This window comes from Zeus faber, assembly GCF_960531495.2.
Source record: "Zeus faber genome assembly, chromosome: 2".
In the NCBI taxonomy this organism is placed as follows: Eukaryota; Metazoa; Chordata; class Actinopteri; order Zeiformes; family Zeidae; genus Zeus; species Zeus faber.
This window is the reverse complement of record NC_137189.1, coordinates 41,524,280-41,548,689: the sequence shown is the minus strand read 5'-3', so window position 1 is coordinate 41,548,689 and position 24,410 is coordinate 41,524,280. Positions and strand designations below refer to the sequence as shown.

The 24,410-nt window shown below is 43.1% G+C and overlaps 1 protein-coding gene across 1 annotated transcript; it reads right to left on the bottom strand.

Moving 5' to 3' along the window:
* Nucleotides 1-715: 715 nt before the first annotated feature.
* On the bottom strand, nucleotides 716-13,635 carry cUnh7orf57 (chromosome Un C7orf57 homolog). The gene is made up of 8 exons (XM_079996747.1): nucleotides 13,549-13,635; nucleotides 12,132-12,193; nucleotides 11,095-11,268; nucleotides 10,068-10,155; nucleotides 9,444-9,573; nucleotides 6,468-6,532; nucleotides 3,790-3,887; nucleotides 716-2,984 (listed from the first exon to the last, which is right to left on the bottom strand). Exons 2-8 carry the CDS (start codon nucleotides 12,172-12,174, stop codon nucleotides 2,926-2,928), a joined length of 657 nt encoding a protein of 218 aa, XP_079852873.1. The 5' UTR covers nucleotides 12,175-12,193; nucleotides 13,549-13,635; the 3' UTR covers nucleotides 716-2,925.
* Between the last annotated feature and the right edge of the window lie 10,775 nt (nucleotides 13,636-24,410).

Here is a 24,410-nt window from a genome sequence, read left to right as displayed (position 1 = left end):
CGGGACACGCCCACTACTCATCGGAGACGTGACGTCACCATGCGGCTGTGCGTTATCTTCTTATGTCCGGATCGATAATAATGATATGCGGATCAATTTGAATATATATATAAATAACATAGTATGAAGTAATATATAACATCTGGATGATAAAAAAAAAATAGGTATCTACACACACATACAAAGCAATATTATCTCGATTTAAACTAAGCAAAAGCGTTGTACAGTAATACATTTGAGTACGCAATGAAAAAATGTTAGTAAAAACATAAAGATAATGAATTACAATGAGTTATCACTTACCTATCGTTACAAAGAAAATTTGTAATTCATTAGTAGAATTTGCAATAACGAATTGCAATGAGGAATAAGTTGCTATAAATAAATTACAATAGGTTACATTAAATTGCAATAAACTATTGTAATAAATTACAATTAGATTAAACTACAGAAAATTATTGTAATTACAATGAGAACACATTACTAATTGTAATATTACAATAATGCATTACTGTTCTAACGCCACCTATCTAGTTACATGAAATTACAATAAGTTATATTACAATAAGTAACATTAATTGGAATACTGAAACTGAAGACGTGCAAATAATAATACCCAGAAAGAGATGTCTGGCTGTGTTCGGTGTGTGGACATAAGAGACCAACAAGTACATGCACGTTCCCATTTATTTCAATGACAATCAACTCAGCGCAATAAGAAGGGGCTTACATTTATTTGGGTTCAGCGGATCTCTCTGGCTGCACAGACAGCCGGAGGGTTACATGTTACTGAGAGACAACTCCTTCCAAAATCTCATGTTTACATGTGTGTTTTGAAAATTTTAATACGGGAACTTTACAAATGCCACCTGTATAGTAGTCAAGCGGGGACGGAAAGAGGTGGAAATTTGAGTAGAAGTTGGAAAACAGCATGACAATCTACGAATTCACAACGGATGACCTTTCAAAAACACAAAAGCAACTTTCCGCCCCGTCCCCCTCCACCCAATGGGAGAGGGGTCATGAGATTGACGAATATTTAGCTGCTTGTTAATCCAAAACCTCCCTCTTGGGGATATGCAAGTTTGCTTACATGCCAATAACATCCTGAAATGTTTTGGGATAAAAATAAAATAAAAACAATTTTCAGGTCAACCTGTGTTGGCAATGTTTACTTGTGTTGAGTAGAATTAACCAACTGTCGTAAATGCTTTGTACGTGTGACTTTCAGTAAAAGTGAATTCATTTTTACAAAAGGGAATAGCTCTTGCTGTTGCATGAATGTGTCAATTCTAAATGTATGTTGCTTTAAATTATGTGGCAGTTCTGTGAAAGCAGTCGATGGTTCCTTCATCAAAAAATAAAGGAAGAGGGGGGAAAAAAAAAAAAAAAAAAAAAAACACATGAAAGTTCAGATTCCTTCAAATTAGGCATGCTAGTAAACCGGATAAGTCCAAATAATCAGACACCTGTTATTTTGACGCAAAAAAAAAAACGTACAAAGGAAATGAAATTTGAAATGAACACCATTGAAATAAACAAAAGACGGAGCAAAATATGCACCAAAAAAAGAACATACCCACAAATGAACCAATTCCCATCGAGAGTCAGTGAACGCGCAGGGAGAAGCCGCACGGTTGGCACGCTTAGAGCTTTACTCGGACGACCCCGTCGGCCGCCCTGCAGAGGGACGCTCCGGCCAAAACCGGGCCTTGTTCGCTATTCTGCAGGCGTCAGGAGGTTCGCGACGCAATTTCAAAACGTGTGTTCTTTTTGAGTCAACGTCACCTAAAAAAGCTCAATTCTATATCTGGCATTCGGGTGGTGGTGCAACGCAATCCCTCGGGGGACTGCTCCAACGGGAGGGAACGCAGCCCAACGCGTCGCTTGGGACGACAAATACTGAAGAAAGAAGAACATCACCATGTGGCGGCGATATCAAACGGTCGTTCGTCGTATGCCCCCCCCAAGTTATCTAAAAACATTGGCTGCATGTACAGAAACACGCGGGTCTTTCTTGACAGTCTCCCAATCACCCGAGGGGAGGCAATTTGCCGCCTGCCCCATGACGGCGAGAACCCCATGACTCCAAACCAAAAAAACAGAAAAACATCTCGGGACAAAATATACTTTTACGCCCCCGTTGCAGAACAGCAGCCTGAGAGCTGGTTCCAGTGGCGTCGGCGTTACGCAGAGTATTGGTGTATTTTGTATGGCGCCGCCCCTGGGGGGGGGGGGGGGGGGGGGGGGGTCGCTTTCTCTGTGGACGATCGATTTAGAGCCCTGCGGCTGTGGCACGAGAACCGGCGGCCAACACACAGCGCTTTACATAACCATGAGACCAAACACTTTTTTTTTTTTTTTTTTTTTTTAAATACTCTTAGGAAACTCGATCTTCATACAACCACGGAAGGAAAATTAACACCAGTCGGGAAAGAACTTAAGATGTTAAAGGGCCTTAATTAGGTAGATTTGTCTCCTGTGCCTTATTTGGAAAAGCGGCGACTGTTCTGGTTTCGGAAATGTCAGGTGTACTTCCACTGTATGTATTGGTTTTCGCAAATCAAAGAACTAGATAACACTTTATTAATCCCCGGAGGCTAATTCTGACCGCAAATGTTAAGTTTCCTGCCACGTATACGACACGTCTTTCAAATCGAGGAGATCGATACGGAATAAATAGAACGAGACTAAATAAATGAACAGCAAAAAAATGGAATAATTCAGGTCTCAAAAATGTAATCGCGAATAAATAACTAGGACAGTACCGCTGCGCAAACACGAGGACCAAACGTTAACAGTCAGTGAATGTACAATAAATGCGAGTGAATCTGAGAGGGGTAGTGTGGTGTGTGTATGTGTGTGTGTGTGTGTGTCCGGGTGGACAACACTTCTCCCCCCGTTCAAGGCGGGAGGACTTCTGCACTACTCCAGTTCGTCCACATCCTCCGTCGCTATGGTGCTGGTTGGTTCTGAGGTCACGCCTGCAAGACAAAACACCGGCGGGTAAAGACACAGACCGTCCTCTCAATGGGTGCCCGAGGCTGCGGGCGACGCAGAGGGAACGAAGACGACGACAGTTTGAGGTACTTCCAACATGTATTCCCTGAAGCGGCTTAAAAGGCATACACAGTGAAAAGATGAATTCATAACTCTCTAGGATGTGCTCAGATAGTGCAAATACCTGGTTCAACTTGGCATCTTGGTAAAGTGTTTGCCAAACAGGCTTAGGTACCTCCAACATGTCCTTTCCATGTTATGAGTATTTTTTATAAACGTGAGTGCATTAGGCCAAAATTGAGTTTTCGGGCCGCTTGAAGACAGGTCGCTCGCTAGCTTCGTTAAACAACGCAGGAGTTGGGCCGGCAAATGGCCAAAGTGCAGTAAACGGGTTTGACGGAAAGTTCTCAGGGGATCGGATTGCTATGGCATAGCAATTGACCCCGTAAGAAGTTCGGTGTAAATGCAACCAAGATGCAATGAGGACAGATTGTGACCCATGACCCAAATCACCCGGGAGGTGGACAGGGACGTATTCTGACCACATCTGAATTTGAAGTACAGATGTGTTTTCAATCTACATGCAATGCGTACATACAGTCGTTGGAAATACATGTTAGCACTCAATTTAATGCAAAAACGCGGATCCAAATGGATACCGTTTTTAGAAAACGTGTGCTAAACAGAGTCATCCTAAAAGCAGCTTCATGCACAGCGGAGACAGAGGCAGAGAAAAGGCGGTTGCGGTTTCCACCGCAGCTAAACCTATGAATACTATATTGGGCGTACTTGAGGTGTCATCATCGTTGGTTTTCTTCTCCTCCTCCACGTAGCCGAAGCTCAACAGCTTGGACATGCTGATGGGAGAAGCCTTCTTGTCGTAGGACCTGGAGGGAGAGACGGAGTGCCGTTGAGATGACCACCAGACACGAGGACGCAGGGGTTTCCTGCAATTCCCTCAACTACAGCAGTGTCTAAAAGTTAAAATGTAAGTCTCGATCAACATCCTGCAACCACCTTCGATGATTGAACATCTTCCTTATAGGTCATTTAAAAAATAAAAGTCCCTCTTTCAGAATATACAATACTTTTATTAAAAATAGATGACACTTCAGCTTTACCGACCATGGAATGGGAAAGAGACCTTTCCGTTTCCACTGAAATCAACCCGTGAAAGCTTATTTGGAACACCCTTTCCATGACCTGCAATTCCAAAATGCAACTCATCCAATATAAGATTGTGCACAGAGCTCATATCAGGGAACACAAAATGTTCAAATTGACGTGCCGGAGCTGGATAGATGTTCCGTCTGGTGGTTCCTAGCCAGGGACCTGATGTGGTCCCCATGTGGTCTCCTTCGGTGGGGGGTGGACTCCTGTCATCGCACCGGGCTGCCTCGGTACCTGTTCTCTGGTGCTCTCGGTGCACAGAGCGCTCCTCGCTGGGGAGGCCGTCTGTCGCCCTCTGTTCTGTGATCCGCATACGTGGCGGCCGGGGGCTGGTCAGGGGCCTGATGGGGGCACTGAGCTGCCCGGCATGGCAGAGGCGCATGGCGGGCCACTCTGCGCCTGTGGGTCTGGTGCCTCCAGGTACAAGGGGTGGGCCTGCTGGGGCACGGTCAGGTCCGGGAGGGGGTCCGCCTGGCCACTGCCCGGCCTGCTGACCCCCTGCGTTGATTTGGTTGTGCTTTGCCCATGTCTCCCAGTGCCAAAACTCATACTCAGTACATACACCGCACAATGGGCATTGGGTTTGAAGGACAAGTGGGGTGCGAGCTATGTGGGTAGGGATGTGGCAGCCGGTGCGATCTTGCCCGTCACCTTCTTGCTCCAACGTGCTTCTCGTCTGTCCTGAAATGTTAATACCATTCATATTAGCTTCGACCACATACACTCGCAAACCAATCGTACTCCGCACAGCACTCCACCAGAACAGGGTCTGAGGCAGGAGGGGTGAGAGTGATTCGGGTCGACTCGCTCGGAGGACTCGCAGTCCCACACCCCGCAATTTTAAGTGCACTTGCCAACAGCACAGATTGAGCACAGGGGTTTTTTTCTTTTCGGGGTGGCGGGGCGCTGATGGGTTGGTGTGGGGGTGTGGTTGGACGGGGAGCGGCCGGGTGGGCCCCCTGACGGCTGGGTTGGAGTCCTGGCCGCTCTCACCTGGTGGTCCCTAGCATGCTGCGACCTGGCGGGGCTGCAGAGAGTGCCGCCGGGTGCCTTCGGGGGGGCCTAGGAGGCTGCTTGCTGTCGTGGGTGTGGGTTGGGGTACGGCTGTCGGCCTTTGCTCCCGCTGCATGGCTTCTCAGCGGTGGGTGCCCCGGGTGGTGGAGGGCCCAGATATCTGGCGGCTTGCAGGCGTCAGCGGGGGGGGGGGGCTGACATCCAGGTGCCCTGCGCTGAGGCACACTCGGCTAGTGTGGCTTTTGTGGCTGCAGGGCAGAGTGCTCGTGGCTTTCCTGTGGCCGTGGGCCTCAGGGCCTTTTCTGCTGCTTGGAGGCGCTACAATACCGAAACCGACCTCATAGTCCAGAACCAATTAGGACAAGTCTTGCACACGCACACACACACACACACACACTATGACAGGAAGACGTCACTTGCCGAATTGCTGTTCCAGTTTTCCAGGACTTAATTAACTGAGTTTTTTTTTAATACATGTCATCTGATGTTTATGTTTTTACGTATGTTTATTTGTTACACTCATGATGATTCTCCCCTCTTGAGTAGTGATTGGTTTTCTTTTTAGACAAAAACATGGTAAGATAGTTCTCTAAAGAGGGGGATGTGTGGTGGTTCTGTGTAATAAAATGCTGTGCTCTTGTCATCCTACAGGTCGTCCACAGGACAGAGTTACTGCAGCAGTTCTAGTCAGTACAGAGCTGCATTGCAGGTTGAGAACTTGAACTCCACTTGCAGACTAACTCTGTCCTAGATGCAATGGCATACAAATACTCTGTGTTGCAAAAAAAAAAAAAAAAAAGATACTAAAACACTGAGGAGTCTGAGACTGGTGCTCCGTCTGTCAAGTGTCTCTCCTCAAGTTCCCCCCTCTAGGGACTAACCAACAGATCCCACCCGGCAGCACGGCAAAACATCCAGAAGAGAGAAGGCACAAGCCCATATATTGTTGGAGTCTGGGGCAGTTTCCAATAAATCATCTTCCAGGATAGCCCCATTACCTCGCATCACTCTACTTATCTTGGATCTCTGCCAGTTCCCGATTCACATTTATTAATCCTTTATGCTGCACAGACACACTTGGGGCCTTTGGAAAATCGGGAGATGTAAGTACTGTTTATTATCAAGATCTTTCCTTGAATATAGAGCTTGGCACTTCCATGTCCCTAAAATAAAAAAATTTAAAAAATCTTGGCTTTCCCTAAGGTGCCATTGTCCTCACAAAAAAAGGAAAAAAATGGTCAAAACCTTCCATGTTGAGGTTGAAATAGGCTGCAGATACTCACAGTCTCTTAAATTTGTTGGAGATGGTGCAGCCCTCCATTTCCGTGGCAGGGCTCTCTAGGGATTCCTGAGGGCCAGAGGGGGGAACCAGATTTCAGTTAAAGCATAGGAACGCATTCTCTCCTGCACTCTTCTGCTGCTGCAGCAACATCATCGATTACCCCGGTGAGTGACTGGGTCTGATTTACGATGACTGGAAATAAACAGAAGGTAAGGCAGACAGGGGATATCTTCACATAATTGAAAAAAATATATATTTTAATAATACAACGTGCAACGTAACCACTGTGCTTTAAGATGACATTAAAACCAGTTGCTTGATGCTGATCTGTAAAACATTCATGGAAGGGTTGCGTTGGGCCCTTTACTGCATTACTCCATTGATCGATAAGCTTGACCTCCTTTTAGGCATTTCAGTCTTTAACGCACAAGTCTTACAGAGGCGGTTAATTTGTTTCTTTCCCTGCCACTCACAATCCTTTGATCGACCATTACAAAAGGACAATAAGTGCAAATTTTATTTTATTTTTTACAATTTTAATTCATCCTAATCTGGCGTCCTTCTTTTAAAGTGGACCTTTTATGCTTCTTTTTACACGAGTTAATATAGGTCTCAGAGGTACCCCAAAGATGTTTTTGAAGTTTCCTGCCAAAGAAATCATTAAAATTAGGCATTAAATCCATTCGAAATACGCCTATAAATCCATTGTGTTCCTGAGGCTCTGTTTAAATGGGAGGAGCCACCCTCCTGAGGCATCTAGTTCTGTGAGACAATGGGGTTTTAGCATGGCTTCTGGGTTCCGTTCTATTTACTCCCTAAATTTCACTGATTAGACCTCATCAGCCCACCAAAATCTATTTCTGAAAAATTTGATCTACAAACACACAACATATTATATCTACAAGGCCTCATTTAAAGGTTTGTTGCTCTGTTCCATGCTCCGGAGACTGACGGGGGGATTTTGTTTCATCTTAATGTCGGAAAATACAAATAAATACATCTACAGTAACACTATTTTTGGGGGGGGGTTTCTTTGGAGAATCGCACAGTGGATCAGATGAAGCGGATGACAACATAAAGAAATCCAGAGAAAAAGCTGACGACAGCTCGTGCAGAGAGAGGAAAGAAATGTTGCAAACCAAGCTTTTTGCTTAAAGCGATTACTTTGTCAGTTTTTTTTTTTTTAAACCTGATTATTTGACACTGTCCACATCTAATATGAACATCAGACATAACTGTACACACACACATATATATATATATATATATATATATATATATATATTACAGAAAATATATAGTACAGAAAAAAAAGGAAAAGCATGATATGTCCCCTTTAATTTCTAAATTCAGAGGAACCAGTCGCAGAGTTATGTAAGAATTTCTGTTTTGCAAGCAGCAATATCTTTAGAGATGGTTAAAATGCCGTTTGCCAAGATACAACTCTATAAACTAGGGCTGTCCCCAAATCAGTCGAATCTGATTCAGCCGTTCAATGTGAATATTTGACTATTCAGTGGAGGGATGCGGCCTGGGCAAGCCAGGCTCTTCCTATAGGCAAGATAGGCAGCCGCCTAGGGCGCCATCCCAAGGGGGCGGCATGGAGAGGAGGCGATCAGGGCGCATTTTGCGCACCTGTCTCCCTTTAGACGGCACCGACGAGACCTGCACTAGCGATTAGCGTGCCACCGATGGGGTGCTAAAATAAAATTTTAGGTGTAGGTTATTTTATTTGACGTCTATTTGTGGAACGAAACAAGTGTGTATGGAATGGTATGGAACAAAATTGTGCGTAACAGGGAGACTTTCTCCGTGACTCTCTCCACGATCGCCCCCTCTCCATGCGTTATGCGCAGAAAATAATAAATCTACGACTTGCGCCCCTTTCCTCCGTATCCCGTCCCCATACTGTTTTTAGTTGTCTTATTTGGAGGAACGGGGCACGGCTCTCCGTGTTGCTCTCTGCGATCGATGCACACGGAGAGCCCTGTTAGTGAATGGACGATTCACACATAAAATAAATTCATGATTAATCATGCCCTGATTAATAATTCCCAATTGAAATGTTATCCCTGTGCATTTTGTAAGCCTCTATCGGTTTTATTTTATCTGTATATTTTATCCTGTTATTGAAATGCACACTGACTGAAAAAAATAAATACGACTGCTCGACTTGAATCTCAGTCAACCGACAGGTTTCCGACTGATGATTTGACTCATCGACTTTCAGGGAACAGCCCTACAAGAAACACTGAAAAGCAGTGCAAAATAGCAAAATCCTTCAGTAAGCTGGTTTCTTGAGAGGGAATGAGTGATTACCTTCATACTAGCCACCATTGTTTAAGATCATGTTCAACTCGAGAAAGAACACACACTTCATGCATTTGTGTTATGTATTCTCAGCACAAATTAAAATAATCACAGAAGAAAACAAACTGTGAACAAAAAATTAGTAGATGATCAGTCTCGACATGTTTAGCAAAATAAGACAAGTGGACTAAGTCATGCAATGGAAAAGGTTTCCGAAAAAAAAAATGTAATAAAAACACAAAGCTGAGAACTTAATTGCACAAATTATGAATGAAATGTATCCCTAAACTAAGTGCAGAGAAAGATGAGAGGCCTTCTGAAAACGACTACACCTGTCTTACATGTTGGTTTGTTGCGTTTTAATTGTTCGAAATGTACACCTGTTTGTAGCTAGATTTACGGAAATCAAAGGACCGCTTTATCGTTGCTGGTTATTTTCATTCCACATTTTTGAACATTTCTCACAAACAACTCTCACAATTAAATCTACAAAGCCCCCAGCCAGGCCAACCAAACTCAGGTGATGGACAGATGGGTTAAAAAATAAAATAAAAATGAAAACAATAGAGAAAAGTGATGGCGAGGGAATAAATAAATCAATGATGAGAGATAAAACGCAGCACCAATGGAATGGGGGAGGTAGCTCACGTTAAACGGCTCCATTCACCTTATTTGAACCCTGGGTAAAGCTATCAGTCTCTTGTTTCCAGGACGCACTGTTATCGGTGCCAAACGGCGCCGCCAGGGGCTGCCTGGCCACCTTCTGCGGGCCGTCGGGGGACGTTGGTGTGCTGCCGCTGTAACCAAAAGAACCACGGTGACACAGGTGATCCGCCAGCGTCCAGACAAGTGCTTTGCGGAGCCATTGGCAGCAGCTGGCAAAAGGCATCCAGGTATGTTCAGGTAAAGGCTGAACTTGGGGGTGGGCGGGGTAAAAAAAAAAAAAACCAAAACAAAAAAAAAAAAAAAAACCCCCTGCACATTTCTAGCTGAACCTCGCACGGCTTTAGAATTAGAATTCCAGTATGGAATACCAACTTCCCTGTTCAAATTCCGGACTTTCTAAGGCAATTGCCAAAACAATCACTGGAGGAACGTTGGAACGATTAATACACATGCAGTTTCAGAGCAGTTAGGCCTTTGATCTTAAAACATTAACAAATTGTCATTTCATCGTTCTCTCGAAGGCTCACGGCCGAGTTTCTGTGCCAAGGCAACGAGAAACCGTCGCTTCTAGAAAACCCTCTTCAGAAAAGGTGTCATGCGTTATCATGTGCCGCGCCGCGCGTACCTCTTGGACTCAGAGCTGCTGAACCACTGGGGAGGGTTGTAGTCTTGCATGGGTTTGGCCTCGTCATTGACGTCATGACTCAGCAGGCCTGCGACGGACCGAGAAAAACAGGACATTGGAGAACGTCATTGTTGATATATAAATGATACTACAATAACGGCAGCAGATTGAGATATTTCCTAACTTTGGGTACCATGTGGTGGATAACCGTTTAATCAGAAGCGAAAAAAGAAAAGGGAGAAATGTACAAAATGATACCGCGTCTCGAGTCAGAAACTGAGTTTTCCCCAAATTGTGCGACCATTATGTTCTGGTGAGCGGCTTGTTACAAAGATTTGCATTTCAAAGAGTCTGAGCCGAGGAGATCAAACCGCCAAACTGCCTCAATTTCATTTTCTAAAATGTGTTGGCCGTCATTGATTTACAACTCTCCTTTCATCAACGCTTAAGTCCGGTGGTGAGAGTCAATCAGTCACAGTGCTTAATCTCAATGGGGGCTGTGGGTGGGGGAAGTGATGCAGAGTTTCAACTAAACTTGGAAAGACCGGGAGAGAAAGAGTGGCAATGAGTAAGAGGGAAAAAAATACCAGAAAGAGAGAAAAAAGTTTTTCCAGGACAATCATGACTATTTCAACCTTTCATGGTTTTCAAACACGTGTAGAAAAGATATCTCACAAGTTACATGATGATTGGACAGACGCGTCTTCATTTATGCCACGCCCATTTTTGTTACTACTGGCAACACGCTATTGGTCAATTTCAAAAACTGTTTAAGAACATGTTAAAGATAAAGTTTGACATTTTAACATTTAATAAAACACACCAGACAGGCTTTGTGAAGAATAGACAAACATTTATATATGGCCAAATTTACCCCAGCCCCATACACTTGTATGGAACCGATGGCGCCCCCTACTGGACAACTCTAAAACTATTTTACACAAACGGTCCAACAGCTTTATGAAAGAAGCCCAGCCATATTTATGAATATTGCACAATCAATATGACGAACACTGCAACTTTGTACCTTTCTGGCCACCTTGCTTGGCCAGCTTGACGTATTCTGAGTCAGTCTCAAATATCCCCACCCTCCTTCCACTGATCCGTTCCACTGGAGCGCTGTCGTCGGCACTCTGAGACAGGCCGGGGATCTGGGAGGTTGGCCCGGCGTTGCCATTCGCTGGGGCCCCAGGCTTAATGCCTGTGGTGGATTTTTGAGAAGGAATTTTTCAGGGGATGTCTTGGATGTGGGCTCCTTCTGCTTTGCTGAAGTCATTTTCCCCAATGTTTAACATTGTGGATTAACAGGCAAACTTGACAAGACAAATTCGGTAATTCCGTATTTGCAGGAAATGGCATAACCAACTGGGCTTAGAGGGCAAGGGACAACTGCAACTAGAATGTGACAGCTGAAAACTGAAAATGAGTGGTACTTTGAAAGCTGAAGACTGAAAATGTGTGATACCTTTGTTTTTCCACCCCCCAAACAAATATGTGGAAAATATTTTATATATATTTAACCTTTACGATAAAGCATTTCTTCTCTCATCCGAATCAATTGAGAATAGCGGCTTTAGAGAAGCATTAATTGGGCTTTAAGTGGGACTTTAATTGGGCAGATGTCACACCACCATGGCATATTTGCCTTCATTGGTCAATTGCTTTAGTACTCTCCATGAATTAAGCTCAATGGTACCTCACAATGTCTTGTTCAGGTAGACCACACATTTAGGCTAAATACAGGTCACAGTTGACCTCGAATCTGAATAGTTAAATGGAACATCAATTTTTCCCCCCTGATTATGACACCAAACATCAAGACCAGGGAAGCTCCATCTTATTGGTCATTTTAATAAAGTAAAGCAATGGATCATAATCCACAAAACATTCAATGCAATCTACTAGTTTAAAATGCGCTAGTTCGATGCTATATGATTACATATTGGTTCATCATCTGTAAATCACTTCTCTTACTATGGCCAAACAGAGGGGCATTAAAGTAGTGACATTTTGTATCACCTACTACTTTAAAGTGATGTAATCTAGACTGAAATTCAGACTTACCACCAGGCTTTGTCCTCCGATGGTTGGGGGCAGCGGTACTCATTTCAGTTGAAGATTCAAGACTTTGAAAAAATCAAAAGTATTTAATAGATTAGTAAAGGTGTGGCTAGATGGACTACTCCTTTAAGCAACCTGATACAAGCCATTCAGTTTTGGTTAAGACACACTCAAGACAATACAAGTCTAATAATAATAATAACATGAACTACTTGTTTCTTGTAGGATTGTTACAACAAATAAGTCTTTTACTGTTTTACAAATTGTTTACTGTACAATAATTTGTTGCCAATTTAATATTTTTTTTGTTAATGTACTTTGTTATGTTTAATAGCTTCAGAATTATTCAGCCATCTGAATATACTTTCCATGTATGGAGATAAATTAAGATAGGTTATTCAATATTCCTTACAATTAAACACGTTGTGCAGTAATTTACGTACAAATACTGATGCCATGAAATAATGATGATCGCCAACATTTTAAAATATCATTAATAGTGTTTGTAATTTATTGCAGTATACGGATAGATACTCTGTCTACCCCGGGTGGAAGATTGCAGTGTTTCCAGCAGCACACACATGAATAGGCAGTAATAAATAAAGTGATGGGACTAGAAAAAAAGACCATATGCGGTGAAGATAAAAGTTCACTTAAGTTGTGTGTGTGTATATATGTATGTTCATTCATTGGTAAACACATCAATTATTTCATCTTTTTATATCGTGTACAATGCCTCCCGGTCCATTTTAAATACGTTTAAAATGCACTCACAAAAGTATGAAGTACAGTGATGTATTTTTTGATGTAATATCGGCATGCATTACAATATAAATGTGCCATGTCGATATGTTCAAATATATATTCTGTGGATGTATTTTTTTTTTTTTTTTTAATCTTATATTCTCGATAACGAGAGAACAGATGATTCAACACCTCCTTTACATTTAATATTCTATTCATTATATTGTTTATTATTTGATATGCTGTAATGTCCGAATATCGCCCGGGGGGGGGGGGGGGGGTTGATAGTCCTCGCACGGGAGGCGCCGGGGTTCATATCCATTAATCAAATCCCCCAGAGAGAACGCAGCAGACGCAGCAGCCGCAGCCGCCTGTGCAGGCTTGCACTCCGGCCTCGGCTCCCGACACAACGCCCCGCGTCGGGTCGGGTGCGGTGCACCATCTCCGCTCCGCACGGGGCATTGTTTTCCCCCCCGGCGCGCCGCTCAAAAAAAAGGGCCACTTAGGGGTAACAAAGCGCCGCTCACCTAGCTCGGCGCTGCGGTTAGCTCGTCCGCTAGCATGATACGGATAAGGATTTGCGCCACCCTCGGACCCCCCACCCACCCCCAAAAAAATTTAAATAAAGCCCGGCGAGTGAATTAGTGCGAGCGCGCCGACGACACGCACGTCTCACCGTTTGCGGAGCGATTCACCTTCCCCGGGTTGGCGGCGGCGGCGGCGGCGGGTGAGTGAGTGGATGGATGGATGAATGGCCGGCGCTCGCACCGATCTCTTCTCGTTCTGGGTTCGACCCGCGGCTTTCCGGTCAGGTGACGAGGCACTTCCGGCCGGGAGAGGCGGGGTCGGAGGTGTGGTGGGGGGGGGGGGCGCTTCCCTTCCTCCTCTCCCCCTTTGTCGTCATTTTTATTTATTTGTATATATATATATATATATATATTTTTTTTTTGAATCTTTTTAACATTTAGACATTCGCGTCGCACAATCTAACACGACACGTATGATACGACTTATTATTTTACTATCACGACCTTTTTTTTTTTTTTCTTTCGACCTTTTCTTTTCGACCGTGAAAAACGACACAAAACAAAATTGATGAATGAAAAAACAAGATTCATGCGGCTGATGTGCCAAAAAGGATCTAAAAGCGATGTCAGTTGGCGCGGTTTTCTGAATAAATCTATGAATAATGAAGTGATTAAAAGTCGTGTGTTAATTCAAATTTTCCAATGTGATGTTGTTTTATTGGATTCATTAATGTTATTTTACAGTAGAAGCAGTGTTGTCATGTTTACATTGCAATTCATCTTTTCTTTAAAGATTTGTGTTAATATAAAATATCACACTCATTGGTATGCTCTAATTTCACTTGTTTTACATTTGTGACAGTTTTAAATATATATATATATATATATATATATATACATATAAAATGATAATGATTTATTATTTTACTAATTGGACATTTAAACAAGTTTAAAACTCGTGTCGTTTTTAATGACATGCAATTTAAAAAAAAGTGTTGTAGTTTAACGTATTGAGATTTTGGGATCATATTACCCACCCACTGGTTGCATCTATACGTGCAAATGAGAATAATTGCAATGGTCATTTCTGGAAAAACTCTGCGGCGTGGTCTGCGAGGTAAACCCGCTTTCCTTTCAGGAACAAACTGAGATCCTCACTTTATTAACAAGATTTATTTTACAACATAAATTACAGCAATACAGCATGCACTCTGAAGCTTGTCGAAAGGCGTCGTCTGTCTACATGTGTCGGAGTAAATTTTTACCCCGGTGTGCCAAGAAATGTCCAGACAGGGGTTGTAGGACATGCTGCACCTCAAATGGACAAACCCCTCCCTTCCACACCTGACTAGGGAAAAGTAAAAGACCAAAAGGGTTAAAAAAAAACATTACAGGAAAAGTTACACTGTGCGAAAAAATCCCAATGTGAAGCAATTCCACAATTCTTGCTGGAAAGCAAAAAAATGTATCATGGATCAGATTATGGAATACATTAATAATAAAGAGATAACATGAATACATAGGGCTGTGCCATTATTATGGGATTTAGAAATGATTATCACTCAGTAATGACAACCACAAAAAAAATCATTGCATGAACATAATGACTAATGCAGGTTATAAGTGCGGTAAACATAATTAGACACAAACATTGTCTTCGTCATCATCATTAGGGGACCCTAGGATTCAATGGGGGGTGGGATAAAGTTCAGGTGTATCGCTTACTTTAGGAGTAAAGGGAATTTGGACAAACTGATGGACAGCATCACCTATAATACCACCAATCCAATGGTACATCAGGGCACGCATTCAGGTTAGGAAACATGTGCAGAAGCATAATCTAATGCCGAAAATTAGGAACAAACTTGTTTCAGGTATAGAAACTTACCTGAACTAGGGAAAGAGGGTATACTACCTCAATTCCAGAACTGAACCCTGTTGATCTTTCTGCCCCAATGTCCAGGGTTCATCTTTAGACTACTGTAGTAGTATTGAATTATAGAGAGAATTTCTGCTGAACAAACATTCCGAGTAGCTTCTAGGGAGAAAACACTTGACCATGAGCTTGGGGGCCCTGTATAGCCAGTACGGGATGATCTGTGCCATACATGTGTCAAGCTACAGCAGGCCTGGCCAACCCGCGGCTCGCGAGCCTCATGCGGCTCTTTGGATGGTTTGATGCGGCTCTTACGGGGCTTTCACATGACAAGCGTCAAAAACGCAGAAAAAAAAAAGCGCAGCCATTCATTCCCATTATGATTATAAAATCGCTATGATGTATCACTTGTTTTCCACCGCGGATCACTTCCTCATTTACTCAAAGCGGACAGCAGCAGGAGTCATGTCCCATTAACGCCTGTTTAACTAGTCCTAATGCCGCGTTTACACCAAAAGCGCCGGGGCGGCGCGCCTCCATACAAAGTCAACGTATAGACGCATTCCAGGTGACTGGAACGCGTCTAACGCAGCATTAGGACTAATAAGACACCAAATAAGATTCAAAAAGCTTTGGAAGTTTATTTTCAACACTATTGACATGGTTAGTAGTCAACATATAAGATGGATCGGCCGGTGAATTGCATTGCGTATCCGACATCCCCGATGAAGAACTGTGAAGGCTGGAGGGTGTGTGTGTGTGTGTGTGTGTGTGTGTGTGTGTGTGTGTGTGTGTGTGTGTGTGTGTGCGTGTGTGTGTGTGTGTGTCGCGACTCGCGAGCAACACGCGAGCTGCAGCCAGTGTTGCCAGATTGGGCCAATCTGGCAACACTGATTTCTACGGGCGCGAGCGGACCGTGAGATCATTTCAGTAGTAAACAATGTGTCAAGTTTGCTCTCATAATGGCAGGGAGAAAAAGCACAGCAAAACAAAAATATGAAGATGACACAGGACGTTTTTGACAGAGTGGGAGAGTTTATATTTTTTTGTTGAACGTAATGGCAAGCCATTCTGCCTTATATGTCAGGCGTCATTGGCGCATTTCAAAACTTCAAATCTTCAGCGCCACTTCAGCTCACTCCATGCTAACATCGACCAGGAATTTCCAAAAGGGACTGAACTTCGCAAGCACAAGTTGGTCACTTTGAAAAGTCAGGCAGAAAAGCAGATACAGTTTTTCCAAAAATTTACGAAGCACTCAGAGACCGCAACGCTTGCATCATATCAACTGGCTTGGAACATTGCACAGGCTAAAAAGCCATACAATGAAGGGGACTTCGTTAATAAATGCCTCAGTGACGCTGTTGAAATCTTGTCTCCTGAAGACCACAAACTAAAACGAAGTGTATCAGACAGAATATCGGACATTAACACGGCTATTGAATCACAGTTGCACTCTGACCTTCAAGCATGTGAGTATTTTAGTGTCGCATTGGATGAGAGTTGTGACATACAAGACAAGCCTCAGTTGGCAATATTTGTACGGTCTGTGTCAAACGATTGTGTGATCAAAGAAGAACTCCTTGATATTGTGCCATTAAAAGACAGAACCCGTGGCATAGATGTGAAAGAAACAATGATGGCTGCATTTACGAAAGCAAATCTGCCCATACAGAAACTAACTGCAATAGCCACGGATGGAGCGCCAGCCATGATCGGATCTGTGAACGGGCTTGTAGAGCTGTGCAAAGCTGACCAAACATTTCCCGAGTTTTGGAATTTCCACTGCATCATCCACAGGGAGCAACTCGTGTCTAAATCATTGAATTTAGACAACGTCATGAAGCTTGTGATGGAAATCGTCAACTACATCCGCACACATGCGCTTAACCACAGGTAATTCAGGAATCTTATCGCTGAGCTGGACCAAGGGCTTCCAGGTGACCTGCCGCTGCACTGCACTGTGAGGTGGCTGTCAAAAGGCAAGGTACTCTCTCGCTTCTTTGAGCTTTTGGATGCCGTGAAACTGTTCATGGAAGAGAAGGACAAGGACTATCCCGAGCTCTCGGACCACGAGTGGATTATGGATCTGGCCTTTTTGGTCGACTTGCTGTGTCACTTGGACAGACTGAACCTGACCCTGCAGGGTAAGTTAAAAATGCTGCCTGACCTGGTGCAAAGTGTGTTTGCGTTTGTCAACAAACTGAAGCGGTTCAAGACGCATATTCAATAGGGAGATTTAACGCATTTTCCCACTCTGCTAAAAGCCAGCGGGCAAGTCACCAGCGCCGTCCTGAAAAAGAAAAGAGACATATATGCAACACTGGTTGAAAACCTGCACGAAAGCTTTGTGACCCGGTTCCGTGATCTACAACTGAAAAGGCCACAGATTACGTTCCTCGTCGGGCTGCACTTAAGATACTGTCAATGTTTGGGTCAACATACGTCTGCAAGTCTGTGTTTTCTACCCTAAAACATGTGAAATCAAAGCATCGATCTGTTCTGACTGACACCCATGTGAAAGAATTGCTTCGAGTGGCAACAACGGAATACAAGCCAGATTTGAAGAGGATTGTTCAAGACAAGGAATGCCAGAAGTCCCACTAAGCAACATGCATAGTAAGAGAAAAACGCTATTGTTAACTATTATATTTTTGTTTGTGTACTTGGTTGAACTGAGAGGTATACCGCGGAAACGCAGTACTTTCATTTAGGAGTCCTGGCTCAATGGTAGCGGCTTTGAACTCGAGGTCCGATAGCGGGTTCGATCCTCGTAACCACACATTTTCAAAAATGTGGCAAGGGCTCCGGAACACCTAGACCCAGGTATATGTGGATGGCCAAAGCATCGGATCGTGTATGGTAGGCAAGAGCCAAAACTGATTCTTAAAGGTTAGGGTTTAAGGGACACTATCGAATAAATTGACCCAACATGAAAAAAATACATCCTTATCATTAAACTCGAAGTCCAATTCCCCCCTTTATGAATAAATAAACAACAGTACTTTTTGAACTGAGAGTTTGTGTGTGTGAGACAGTGCACACAATGTTATATTTTTGTTTGTGGACTTGGTTGAACTGAGAGTTTGTGTGTGTGAGACAGTGCACACAATGTTATATTTTTGTTTGTGGACTTGGTTGAACTGAGAGTTTGTGTGTGTGAGACAGTGCACACAATGTTAATTGTTGAAAATAACTGGCCTGTGGTCTTAGTACTCCATCCATCCATCCATCTTCAACCGATTATCCTTAGTCTGGTCGCGGGGGCTAGGAGTCAATTTCTTATCATGTTGGTGTGTGACATTTACAATAAATCTGGCTGAGCAGAGGTCTGTGTTTGTGTTTGTGTGTGAGGAAGGGATGGGGTGATGTTCATGTGTGCCCATGTGTATGATGTGGCTCTTTGCAGTAACACAGTAAAAAAAGTGGCTCTTATTTTAATCCTTTTGTACAGAAATAACCCAAGTTAGTCGTTCTGCCACCTTAACTGCTTGTGTGGTGGTGAGGAGTATCTGGAATGGCCCCAGGAATCTGGCAGATTTTCAGCACTTTCTTCAGAATTTATGGATCACTACCCAGTCACCTGGTCAGAGTTTATGCAGTGCTCCTTCAACTGGGATAGGTAGGGACTCAGAGCATGATCGGAAGAGAAGGTAGTAACACCTCTCCCTGCGTTGATCTGAGCACAAATAACACATTATATACAAAACATTTCAGCCCATACTATGAAGCCTGGAATTTCACAATGTTTACGTAAGTCTCCAGCCACCACCCCTTTGACACATGGTCCTTACCATGATTCAAATGAGCAAAGCAATGAAAAAAGTTGGTGGGGAGATGTAATTTTCCCTGCGGACTATACAAGCGTCACAATAACCTTTGGCTTTCCACAACAACAGTTTGGTGCAGGATGCTTGTGTTTGGAAGGAAAATAAGTTAGTGAGGAAATCTGTGTCCTCCTCATCTGTGGGGGAGACAGCCATTGTTAGCACATGAGTAATGTGATATTCAACGGCTTTGGTGCCCTTGATGGCTCCAACGTTTCCTTTAGAGATGGGGTCAGTGCATTAGTGTGAGCAGCACATTTACAAATAGGAAATCGAGATGGGAGTGTTATGGCATCCTAACATTAAATAGATACTCCGTAAATCCCATTAGGCAGCCTTACTACACTGTATCATATTGTCCTGTACCTATTCATGCAATTAAAACAGGACAGGTTACAACAGATAGAGACACAAAACACAACTGGTTGGACAAAATAGACAAACGCTGGTTAAAACAAAGATAGATGACAAACAGAAAGACAAATCGAATACCCCCCAAATGTTAATAATTTGTTTAAACCATTGTAGGTTAATTTCCAAGATCTTCAGTAGCAAGATGTGGATCTCCATTGTCAGCAGTGGGAAGAAGAGTAATAGTAGGGTACAGGTTAAACAGATTTATTTGGTTTCAGGATTTTCTTACTTGTATAGAAAATTAAAAATGGTTCGGTCCAATGGTGTATTACGGTCGGTCCCGGACTGCCGTTGTGCACTCGATCTGAATGCAGAGAGGTCTGAAAAAGTCAGACCAGAGATACCGTCCTCGTCGCCAAATTGTCAGTGAAATGATGTTGCTAGATTGGTAAGGTAAACCAGCTTTGCTTTCAGGAACAAACTGAGATCCTCGCTTTATTAACAAGATTAGTTTTGCTAAATAAATTGGGACAACAGAGTATGCACTCTGAAACAACAGAACAGCATTGTCTGACTACACATGTTGGAGTCAATCATTATGCATGAGAACAATTGGGCGTATCTTAGTCTAAAAAATAAGGAGTTCTGTATAGACAAAATGGCCTGGTGCAGTCTGGTACAACCTAATCTGAGTGGTGACCTTCACAGGCTGGGGGGAATTTGCAGATGAAATGGGGCCTTTCACAGGAGATATAGAGAATATAAGCATGTTCTATCACTTGTGTGTATGTTGAGGAGAGATATGTGGACAGTGAGCAGTAATTTAAGGACTCTGTCATTTCCTCTTCATAACGTCAACCAAAGACACAAAATTCAAACGTGAACAAAGATCTTTAATATAATGTTATGATTAAGAGTTTACACAGTTTAATGTCATAAAAGTAAACCACATTAGTTGTATTATAATACTCTGACAATCACATGAGCCAATCCAGTATTCAGTTCAATACTGTCTATAAATACCAGCAAATTGGTTAATTAAAATCGAGGCCTATTCAAAATTAGCAAAATATGACTTCTTATAGTAAAATGAAATTATTCCTGACATAAAAGTATAAGTCTGATGATTAATGATGTTATAAACTACCACGAGTCATTTGTTTTGGGGATGGTGGCTCAGGAGGTAGAGCTGGTGGTCTAGTGATCTAAAGGTCGCTGGTTCGATCCCAGGCTCCTCCTGCTAGCATGCTGTAGTGTCCTTGAGCAAGACACTTAACCCCTAATTGCCCTTGATGGCTGCGTCCGTCAGTGTTTGAACAATTGTAAGTCGCTTTGGATAAAAGCGTCTGCTAAATGACTAAATGTAAATGTAATGTAATGTAATGTTTTGAACTCAATATACAAAGACTTTATTTAAGTAGGGGATATCCAGGGTTAATCAAACATGCATCAGAAAGCAAAAATTGCTAGAAAATCTAACCTATAATATCATTTGTATGTGTAAAAAAGCTCTAAAGCTTAGTTAGTCTGTTAAAGTTAGTCGGAACAGAACAGCCACTGTAAAATATGAAGACATCTTGAAAATAAAAAATAAAAGCACAGCGGGCCTTATTCACAAGACATGCATACCATCAGATTTGATTGTTGTAGTTTCTTTGTTGTTGATGATGTGCTGATGAAGAAGGAATCTCTGAAGACGCTGACTTGATTATAATAATAGGTTTATTACAAGAAAGAACAGCATCAAACCAGACTTGCCATGGATGTCTGGGAGAGAACAGGAGCCAAATACATTCTCTCGAATGGATCAAAAGGTTGTCTTATATACTTGTACAGAAATAACATAACACATCTGGTGTCAATCCATAGGTCTCAGCTCAGCCCCTGTCTGACATGAATCTAAATATATTTCACTTCTCTCCTCACAGGGCCCCCAACGTAAACACTCTAATGTTGAAGTTCTCCTTGTCAGAAGCAACATTTGTTAATCTTTCATGGGAGCCCAGTCCCCTTCTTCACCCCAAACATTCCAGACACCTCCAGACACCTCATTGTAAAGTGCATTGTTGCATGCTTTCAGAAAAGTACCGGCATTCATCATTAAATGATCAGCTTTGGAAACATGTGGGAGGGCATGGCTTCTTTTCCTGAGTCTTCGTGACAAATGGAATTATAGTCATATCTCAAATAAACAGCGGAATGTTCCAGTACAACTCTAGACCAAATAGCGTGATTATTATAACCACATTAAGAAAATGGTTTTGAAAGTGATTAATGATTTTCAATTAAGAGCCCAAGAGCATCATATCAAACCTGATAACAGTGGTTTAATTGCTTTTATTGTAGCTCTTTCCTCATTGGAGACGTTCACTGAGAGAGATTCTCCTTTCTCCTGGGTCTGTTTTTTGTGGCTTTGCACATGACACCTGAATCCTGATGCCTTTCCTGGTGTTGAAAGGGCCCCCATGTGTTGATTAATGCAAATCAACATGAATACAAATGCAAATTCAGGGTCTGGTACACCGGGGGCACGCAAAACTAGAGGGGCGCCCCATGTTTCGTGACTCACGTGTTTGTTTTGTTTCCATATTAAGTCTTTCCTGATGGAACGTGGACCACTTTCTGTAAATCCCATGCATATTGATAACCTGGTGCCCTTGGGCTCTGCTGAACCATGGAATATTCTGCATCTTTCCTAACACAACATTTTAAGACCACTTTCAGTATATTCGATGGTAATGCCTAATAAACACATCAGTTCTCAGCCACACGGGGCAGCAGTTGGAGAATATGAAACTGTGGTGTCATGTTGTAGTGTAAGCTTCATATTCATCATCCATTACATCTTAAAGCGGGATGAAACTCTCTGTTATTCTTAGTCCTGCTGGTCCTACAATGGTGGTCGAGTGTCCCAATAATCGTGGGTTTGATTTAAATTAATTAGTGCATCGCACTGAATATCTTGAACCGGAGTCTTCCAGAAATGGTATTGGCTCACCATTCTATCTGGAGCATCATGGCCGCACATTGAGCGGCGAGGGATTGGTCGGCTGGTGCCAGAACAGAGAGGCATGTGTGTCTTCTCGGTTGGGGTCTTGTGAAGCAGCTGGGGGAGTAGCATCTGTCTTGGGAATGGGGCTGTTGTTTTCTCAGTTCTGGAACAGGACACGTTCTTGGGATCTGCCACACCAACCTTTTCCTCTTCCTTGTGGGAAGCAAACAGTCACCTTTGTCGTTCCATGCGACTTTTCCATGTCCTCATTCTTGTTGTATTTGTTCGGACAGTAACAGGCATGGCCGTTTTTGTTGTTGCATTAACTGTCAGATGGCGGTGGTGTAGCCTTCTCCGTTTCCGGCAACCGGGGGAAGATCTCCGCTCACCAGGGTCATCTCTTATACATTCCATGGCCGGGAGACCAGGACAGGGTTTCCGCCCGCCTGGGGATTGGAACAATCCACAATGGGGAAAAAGTACTCTGTCGTTTACATCGGATCGAAGGAAACCATTAGATGTTGGTGTATCACTACTAGTTGGCCTCTGGTTCTTGACCAGTAATGGCCTCTTCTGGTTCAATGGGCAACAGGCGAGAGAGTTTCGCTGCTTTTAACGCAGAGTCCTTGGGGGCTCTGTGGGGAAGCGGAAGAGGGACCGGGAGAGGACACATTATGTGAACTGGAAGCACAGGCCTCGGGAGGGGCAGGATGCTTAATCAGCTGCTGTTGGATAGAGAGATTCCTTCTCCTCAAGAAGTGTGGGGGCCGCTGGGTGTTGAGGGCCCAGCATCTGAGCTTGTTGCAAAGCCGGGATCGGAATAGGAATTTTGGTTCGTGGTTGTAGATAGGGTGGCAGGTGATCCAAGAGCGGATCAATTTTATGCGGTGCTGGGACATTACTTTGTTTCTGTCTTCTCTCCCTTTTCTGTGCCTCTTCTAACCACGCGTCATACGCTTTCCAATCTACTTTTCCTTTTCTTTTGTTCATTTTTTTTTTTTTTTTTTCATCACTTTCATAACACTATAGTTTACCCTACAAATTTTTCAGTTGGTTTAAACTTAAACCGCCGTTAGCTGGAAAACCCGTTTTTTTCAAAAAATGTCGCCAGCCCAGTCCTTTTCGTTGTCAGAGTGGCTTTCGTGCTTGTCCCTACCATTTCAGTGCATGGCAAGGGCGTTGCTAGGACGCAAAGACATCAGGGGCTTAACCCAAGGAGACTCAAGCCATTTTGCAGAGTAAAATAAAACAACCTACATCTAAAATAAGAACACACTGTTTTGGTGTGCCAATAATGGGCGCCCCATCGCTGAAGTGCCGTGGGTACCATCAGAGAGGGAGTGACCCGGGCACAGTGCTGGCACTGCAGGGCTATTTTAGATCAGGGTTATTCATAAAACATTCGGGGCTGATGTCCCGAACACCCACCCCTAACGATGCCAGTGGTGCACGGTGGGATCTGGAGAGGAAAAAGGAAAAGAAGGAGAGAGAAAGAATGAGAGAGAGGAAAAAAGAAACACACAAAAAACGTCTATCATAGTATTTTCCACACATACACGCCTTGTCTCTAGTTATTTCCAAAATATTTCAGGCCTTGCAATGTTCTTTCCTCTCAATCTTAATGCTAAATTTCATTAGATATCTTAATCGTTTATAATGATTTTCTTTCACTGGAGTCACGTGTGGGGCTAGTCTGATATATTATGTGTGACACACCCGCCACGCTTATATTGCATTTATGCATTAACTTAATTATCATATCAGAGAATAATCATAATTCTATCAGCCAGGTATTTTGTATGATGCATATGTTTCATACCCCAAGACACTGATAAAATCTCTCCGAATTAATTTCATCCATATTTGTCCCAGTGTGATCTATTGGCCTGGTGGTCTATATCACATATGTTTCACACACCCCAGACGCCAAGAAGATACAAATAAAACCATATTGGAGTGCCT